The sequence below is a fragment of the Desmodus rotundus genome, chromosome 10, assembly GCF_022682495.2.
Source record: "Desmodus rotundus isolate HL8 chromosome 10, HLdesRot8A.1, whole genome shotgun sequence".
Classification (NCBI taxonomy): Eukaryota; Metazoa; Chordata; class Mammalia; order Chiroptera; family Phyllostomidae; genus Desmodus; species Desmodus rotundus.
In genome coordinates, this window is record NC_071396.1 from 50771761 (window position 1) to 50779420 (window position 7660).

Here is a 7660-nt window from a genome sequence, read left to right on the forward strand (position 1 = left end):
AATAGGGTGTTACCAGCCACCACTTCATGGGGTTCTTAGGAGTCTTAACTGAGATAGTGCAAATGAAGAATTCCTAATTGGGGGGGGGTGGCGGGTAGGGGCTGGCACTTGGTAAATAATTAGTCTGGCTTGTGGTGGTTACAATGGCAGTGTGGTTATTGGTGGTGGTAGAGGAGGAGGTGTTCACCACTGCTTTGACCCTCTGTCCTCTTGTCCTGACAGAGTGAAGACACTTCCACGTGGACGCCTGACCATGTGTCTGCCCTGAGCGTCGAGGCCCACCAGGCATCTCTGTTGTGGGCAGCAGGGCCCAGTGCTTGTCTGAGGACCCTCGGTAGTTGGCAGGCTCCCCCAGCAGCGGGGTCTGGGCCTCGGCCCCACCATGTCGAGCCTTAGCAGTGGCTCCCAGGACACCAGCGGCAGTAGCAGTAGCAACAATGCCAATGGCAGCAGTGGCAGTGGCCCGAAGGCAGGAGTGGCTGACAAGAGTGCAGCGGTGGCCACTGCTGCACCAGCCTCGGTGGCAGATGACGCACCACCCCCCGAACGTCGGAACAAAAGCGGCATCATCAGTGAACCCCTCAACAAGAGCCTGCGCCGTTCCCGCCCTCTCTCCCACTACTCTTCCTTTGGGGGCAGTGGGGGCAGTGGCGGTGGCAGCATGATGGGCGGGGAGTCTGCTGAGAAGGCTGCTGCGGCTGCAGCCGCTGCCTCCCTGTTGGCCAATGGGCACGACCTGGCGGCAGCCATGGCTGTGGACAAAAGCAACCCTACCTCAAAGCACAAAAGTGGTGCTGTGGCCAGCCTGCTGAGCAAGGCTGAGCGGGCCACGGAGCTGGCAGCCGAGGGACAGCTGACGCTGCAGCAGTTCGCACAGTCCACGGAGATGCTGAAGCGTGTGGTGCAGGAGCACCTGCCGCTGATGAGCGAGGCTGGCGCGGGCCTGCCCGACATGGAGGCTGTGGCGGGCGCCGAAGCCCTCAACGGCCAGTCCGACTTCCCCTACCTGGGCGCCTTCCCCATCAACCCAGGCCTCTTCATCATGACCCCGGCAGGTGTGTTCCTGGCCGAGAGCGCGCTGCACATGGCGGGCCTGGCCGAGTACCCCATGCAGGGTGAGCTGGCCTCAGCTATCAGCTCAGGCAAGAAGAAGCGGAAACGCTGCGGCATGTGCCCGCCCTGCCGGCGGCGCATCAACTGCGAGCAGTGCAGCAGTTGTAGGAACCGAAAGACTGGCCATCAGATTTGCAAATTCAGAAAATGTGAGGAACTCAAAAAGAAGCCTTCCGCTGCTCTGGAGGTAACGGCGCCTTAGAGGGAGGTGTGTGGGCTCTTGCGTCTGTCTGGCAGTCCAAACCTACCCCCAGCCCCACCTTTCCTGCCTGCCTGCGCGTGGGTCTGGGGGACACCCAGCCAATCCCTGGGCTCTGGGGTTCTAGGCCAGCCTTTGAGACACCAGCTCACTGCCCCAAAAATCAGAGACACATCCTGACATCCTATTAGGTTGGAGTTTGCAAAGCAGGCATAAAACTCTAGGCGGGGGCCTAGCATTCCCAGCCAGGACCCCAGCATTCTCAAACACTCTTCTGGAGTTCTGGGTCAGGTATTGAGATTCCCATACACATCCTAAGTTTCCAACTTTCGCACATGTCCTAAAGCTTCCTGTCTGTGACCTAAGATTCTGGGACTCTCCTCTGTCCCATTTGACAGGGCTCTGTCCCGTGGGCCCTGTGGCTTTGAGAGGTAACCCTTCGACTTGTCCCTTCAGCTTTTTCCCCAAGGCCACCTAAGGCTAGAGTAGCTCCAGTACTGACGGCCCTGCTCTGAGGCCCGGAAAAACCCTGGGTCTAGGCACCTAGCTGACAGATTTGGGGCGCCTTGGGGCCCCAAGATCAGTCTGGTTGCACAGCTAATGGCTAGGGATCCTATGGGCCTGGAGTTAGGGGGTGAGCCCGGGACGTGTGCAAGGCCTGTCCACTATGGGATTGGCTTAAAGGCCAACTGGTTCTCATGTTGCTTTCTCTCTGCCTCGTGGCTGGGCCTGTCCCCGTGCCCCCAGCTGTGGCAGCCTAGTTGTGGTGCCAGGCCTGGGTACAAAAGCATCTTTTCAGCCTGCTGTCACTGCCCTGTCCCCACTCCTCTATGAGTGGGCTTGATGCAAATGTCCAGAATTGTTGGAGAACAATTAATGGCATCCCAGCCGTGGCTACCCACCCCCGAGCCCCAAACCCCACACATCTGCTCTCCTGCCCAGAGAACACACCTGTATGCACGCAAAGGCCCCCACTCGTCTGGCGTAGACACACACTGCCCAGTGCACAGAGACGTAGCCTCTTAATAAATACAGCAGGCATCCTTCCCTCCCACCACAGCTTCAAACACACCACACGCTGTAGCGGAGCTCAAGGCGTACATCCAAAAACGTGTCCAGTGCACATGCTTACACGCTCATTCGGCAGAAACGTGCAAACAGCTCCCAGATGCCCCACAACCACCTGGCGCTTGTGGCCTTTGGACCAAGGGAAGGGGTATTCCTGTCTGGAAGGAGGGCTCCTGGGCGCAGTGGCTCAGGGGGCCACAGGGAGCTCCAGGCCCTTCAGCGACCCAGTAGGTCAAGGCTCCTTCTCCGTCCTGGCCAGGATGGCGGAACTCCACAGGGTGGCTGGCTGCCTTTACTCCATGCCCATCCCTCCACCACAAGACCGGCCACGGGGAACGTCTTTGCACCAGGCTCAGCCGGACCCTGACTGAACTCTCTCCTTGTTTTTGTCTCCCGCCCCCGCCAGAAGGTAATGCTTCCGACAGGAGCCGCCTTCCGGTGGTTTCAGTGACGGCGGCGGGACCCAAAGCTGCCCTCTCCGTGCAATGTCACTGCCCGCGTGGTCTCCGGCAAGGGATTCGGGCGAAGACAAACGGCTGCACCCGTCTTTAGAACCAAAAATATTCTCTCACAGATTTCATTCCTGTTTTTATATATATATTTTTTGTTGTCGTTTTAACATCTCCACGTCCCTAGTATAAAAAGAAAAAAAAAAATTTAACTGCTTTTTCGGAAGAACAACAAAAAGAGAGGTAAAGACGAATCTATAAAGTACCGAGACTTCCTGGGCAAAGAATGGACAATCAGTTTCCTTCCCGTGTCGATGTCGATGTTGTCTGTGCAGGAGATGCAGTTTTGTGTAGAGAATGTAAATTTTCTGTAACCTTTTGAAATCTAGTTACTAATAAGCACTACTGTAATTTAGCACAGTTTAACTCCACCCTCATTTAAACTTCCTTTGATTCTTTCTGACCATGAAATAGTGCATAGTTTGCCTGGAAAACCCACTCACGTTTATAAAGAGAATGTTGATGGCGCCGTGTTGAAGCCCCTCTGTATCCATCCACATGGGCAGAGCTGCCTTGAGGAGCTCACAGAAGGGGAGGGAGCAGACCCCCCTACCCCCAGGCCCAGGCCAGGCGTGCTACACCCACGGTCCCCGCAGTGGGATCCCCCCACCCCACCAATGATTCTGCAAAAATGAAAGTTTTGTTTATCCACTGAGATCTGGGGAGCCCGTGTCTCGACAGTTCTGATCCTGGCTACTTCCCTTAGAGAAAACATGTCCCTTCTTTCCTGCCTGGCCAATGGCGACAGAAGAAAGGGTTTCTTTGGGTGGTCCCCTGCCAGTGGGGGTGGGTGCTCAGGGGGTCCCCCTCGGCCTGGGTCTCCTTGCCCGTGGCCAGCTTCCTGCTGATGAACATGCTGTTTGTATTGTTTTAGGAAACCAGGCTGTTTTGTGAATAAAACGAATGCATGTTTGTGTCACGAAGCACTGCTGGCTTCTTGCTCTCCGGTTTTGGGGGCTGTTACTGGGCAGGGGTTGTCTGGGACCACCTTGGGAAGGAGGGAGAATCACCCAGGGACATTTAGATGGGGGATCTCTTGGGAAGTTACACCCTCTGGATCCACAAGGGGGGCAAGCAGGAGCAGCCTGCCTGGACGGCAGGACGGAGACACTATTAATCTGGCAGTGGCTGGTACTAGAGCACCTCACCTGCCTGTCTGTACCCCCACTTCAGAACCTGGGGGACCTTCATTCACCTGGGGCCACCTTCTCTATTCACCTAAAGTCAACAGCACCTGATCAGTGCAAAGCAGCCAGCAGTACTGGGGGTGGGGCCTGGCTGCCTGTTCAGGTTCTTATCTCTTCTTACTTGCAAGGGATCTAGAGCTCCCCCAACCACTTATGTGAGTCCCCGGGAACAGTTTTAGCCCAGGTTCATGGGGACCTAGCTATATCCAGCAGACACACAGAGACCCCCACATACCCCTCTCTAGGCCTGAGGGCTGTTGGACTGGGGCCCAGAGTGTCCCTGGCTTTGTCTCTTGTGACTATCCTAACCCTAAGAAAGTTTGTTGGCACAAGGTTGTCTGGAACCTCAGAGGCCACATGACTGGGGAAGTCACCCACAGGGCCATGCGGTCTGGGCCAGGGCAGCCGGCACCGGGAAGGGTGGCTGCTACCCACCCCTCAGCCCCTGCGAGTCAGAGGCGGGCCTGCAGGGTAGGCCTATCAACTACTTGACAGGGCGGCCTTCCTCCCACCCAGCTGCTTTGAGCTTGGCTACGACAGAGGCTAGACTTGAGGAAGGACTTCCTGAAGGTGTTGGGCCTGGCTTCAGGTGGGTGAGGGCTTTTGGGATGAGAGAAGGGGCAACTTCTGAAGCTGAGTGGGCAGAGAGGTGGGGCAGTCAGGACATCTTTGTCATTGTTTCTGGGAGGAGGAAAAGCAGCCATGTTGGGTGGGGGTTCTGACCCTCAACCCCTTCCCCTGTGTCACAAGCTCCTTTCCAGCACCAGGAGCTCAGCAGCTTGGCCTGACACAGCGGGGGCTGGAGGGGGCGGTGGGAGGCAGCTTTCAATTCCATCTCTGCCTGGGAAAAATTCCCTTTCATGTGGCTGCCTGTGATCTCTCCAGGCGGCTTTGCCGAATGGGGCGTCCAGCGGGAAGTAGGGGGAGGTGTTGCAGCCGGAGGCACCCTCACCCCCTGCACAAGGCACACTGCAGCACCTCAGAATCTCCGGGGAGCGGAGAGTATCCTCCTTGGGGGTACGGGGGGGTGGAAGCCTGGCCAGCAGGGAGCACCCAGGCAGGAGGCCCCTGCCTGCCCCCACCTGGTTGCTGGCAACACACAGGCCACAGATGGCCTCGGCCAGCCCTTGTTGGCATGCCTACAGGTGTGGGGTGGACGGCTCCGGTGCCAGCCCCAAGGCGGGGTGTGCCGTGACTCAGCCAGTCTGTACCTTGTAGTGTGCCAACTTGCAGCCCAGCCATAGCAGCTCCTGGGCGCACCCCACACCCCAATACAGAGAAGCTCTAAGCTTGAAGCCCCTCACCTCTTCCAACTTCAGCCTCTTGCGCTCTGCTTTGTGCAAAAGTTAGACCAATCCTTCTGTCTGGAGGAGGCCCAGGCAGAGGTGGGGATAGCTCTGAGGCTGAATGAAACACGTGAAGAGACCTCAGTTGCCTCATCTGGGAAATGGGGACAATAATAGTCTTTCTCCCATGAAGTCGCCTGAGGATGAAATGAGATCACTCTAGGGAAGGGCCTGGCTCATCTTAAGCGTTTGGGCAATGGCAGCTGGTGTTGCTATTTTAAAACAATTCACCTGAGTCTTACCAAGATGTCCCCACCCTCTGCCCAGGGTGTGTGTCTTCCCTAAAAACCCAGCCACCCCAACTCCCACCCTCCGCCCCTCTCCCCAGCAAGCCCCAGCCCTGTCTGCCTCTGCCTGTTTCTCTGGCTCACTGTGTCTGAAGCTGTCTCCCCTGATGGTCTCTGACTCTTCTGTGTCTCTGAGTCTCCATGCCTCTCACGTCTCTTCATCTCCGTATCCTGCACCTCTGCATCTTTCTGTTGCACACTCGCCCTGCTGCTTTCCTGTCTGACAGAGAAGTACTTACAGGTGGGCTTGCCCTGTGGGGAAGCACGCCCAATTCCCTTCCCTGGGAGGCGCCCTCAGCTCCACTCTGCTTCAGTTGGGAGCCTGACCTAGTGACCCAGGAACCTCCACCTGGGTGGCAGGGAGCCGTGCGATAGGTTGGAAGCGCACATGTGACTGGAGACAAACCAGCCTCCACACGGCCTCGTGCATATGTGAGTGTGTGTGAGGGAGAGATGCTTCAAGGCCCTGACAGCCGTGTGAGGCCTTGTGCAGGAATGTGGCTATGTGTGACACTGAGTGTGACATGAAAATGGGTATGTGACAATGTGTGGTAGACTGTGATGTGGGACCTCATGGGGCTGCGGGTTAGTCTATGATGTCAGTGGCCACACTGGGATGCTCTGTGACATTGCATGTGTAATTCTGTGACATTGTATGTTCTGTAACAGACCCAGTGTGATCCAACAGAACGTGTGACACTGAGTGATTCTGTGTGTGGCATCGGATATGCGGCATTGATAATGTGTGGCGTGTGTGGCCCTGTCCCTGTGACAGACACTGGTTGATTCTGTGTGGTTTGTGACGCTGGGACAGACATCACGGATTCTATGTGATTGTGTGATGCTGGCTTGTGACCCTGTGACAGTGCCCATCTAACCCTGGGTGTGTGCTCGTGACGTCGTGTGTTGGTGTGCACCTGGGGCCCTCAGTGATGCTGACACTGTGTGCCTTGTGTGTCTTTGTCTACGGCATTTCCTGGCTCTCGTCCCTTACAGCCATGCAACTCTGAGGACAGAGCGGGGGCCCTGACAGCCCCCGTTACCCCAGCCTCGCCCTGAGGCCCAGTCTGGGTGGGAGGGCTGGCGTGGGGGCAGCAGGCACAGTTCCCACGGCTACCACAGCCCCTCTTTCAGCCCCACCACAGGGCTTCAGCTCCACAGAATATCCTGGCAACCCCAGCCTCTTTGTTCTCTGTGGCCGCCAAAGGCCTCCCCCACCCCAGCCTGCCCGGTGTCTGCCAGGCGCCCCCTCCTCCCCGCAGCAGCAGGGCTTGGCCTGACCTAGTCCCTCGCTGCCCTTATCCCCCCTCCTGGACTGGGCCCCCTGTCTCATGCCCTGAGCCTGACTCAACACACCAGACTGGGCCTCTGACCCTCTTCTGTGAGCTTGCTGAGGCCAGTCGTGTTGTGCAGGAAGAAGGAAGCAGGACTGCTCCCGTAGTGTGCTGGGTGATTATGGGGCGGAGCTAAGTATGTGTACTTCCCGTGGCCGCAGGCTAGTTGGAGGGTGTCTTCAGCCTGGGATAGTTTTAATTTGTTGAGTAAGTTTGCTTTGTTGGCTCCAGAAAGTCATCAGGTTAGGGATTATTACCTATTTTGCAGATGAGAAACTGAAGCCCAGAGAGAGTATGTGACATGTCCAAGTCACAGAGCAAGAGGGTGGCGGGGTCCTGATTAGAACTTGGCTCTTGGCTGTCAGACCCCTGCATCAGGCTGCTTTGGAAGGGTCAGCGTCCTCAGGGGAAGGGGAAGGCGGTCTGGGAATCTGGGTACATTGGTCCTCTTCACTTCTCAGTCACCATGTGTCAAAGTCACACTGCATGTGTGTGCGCACGTGCGAGCTGGTGCCCTTGATGCCCTTGCCTCTCCGTTCCCAAGAAGGGCAACACAACCAGAGGTTGTGGGGTGGGGCACTTGACAGAGTGCTTTGCAGGACAAGGTCACCTCATGG

At 57.0% G+C, this 7660-nt stretch overlaps 1 protein-coding gene across 6 annotated transcripts in view; it reads left to right on the top strand.

The window, feature by feature from the left end:
* Window positions 1-3812, top strand: part of CXXC5 (CXXC finger protein 5) — a 33603-nt gene extending 29791 nt beyond the window's left edge. For all 6 annotated transcript variants that reach the window (XM_053912819.2, XM_053912818.2, XM_053912820.2 and 3 more), the window contains 2 exons: window positions 223-1300; window positions 2787-3812. In XM_053912819.2, coding sequence (XP_053768794.1) covers window positions 383-1300; window positions 2787-2831 — 963 coding nt within the window. In that variant the 5' untranslated portion in view covers window positions 223-382 and the 3' untranslated portion in view covers window positions 2832-3812. The remainder of the gene's footprint in view (window positions 1-222; window positions 1301-2786) is intronic.
* The last annotated feature ends 3848 nt before the right edge of the window (window positions 3813-7660 follow it).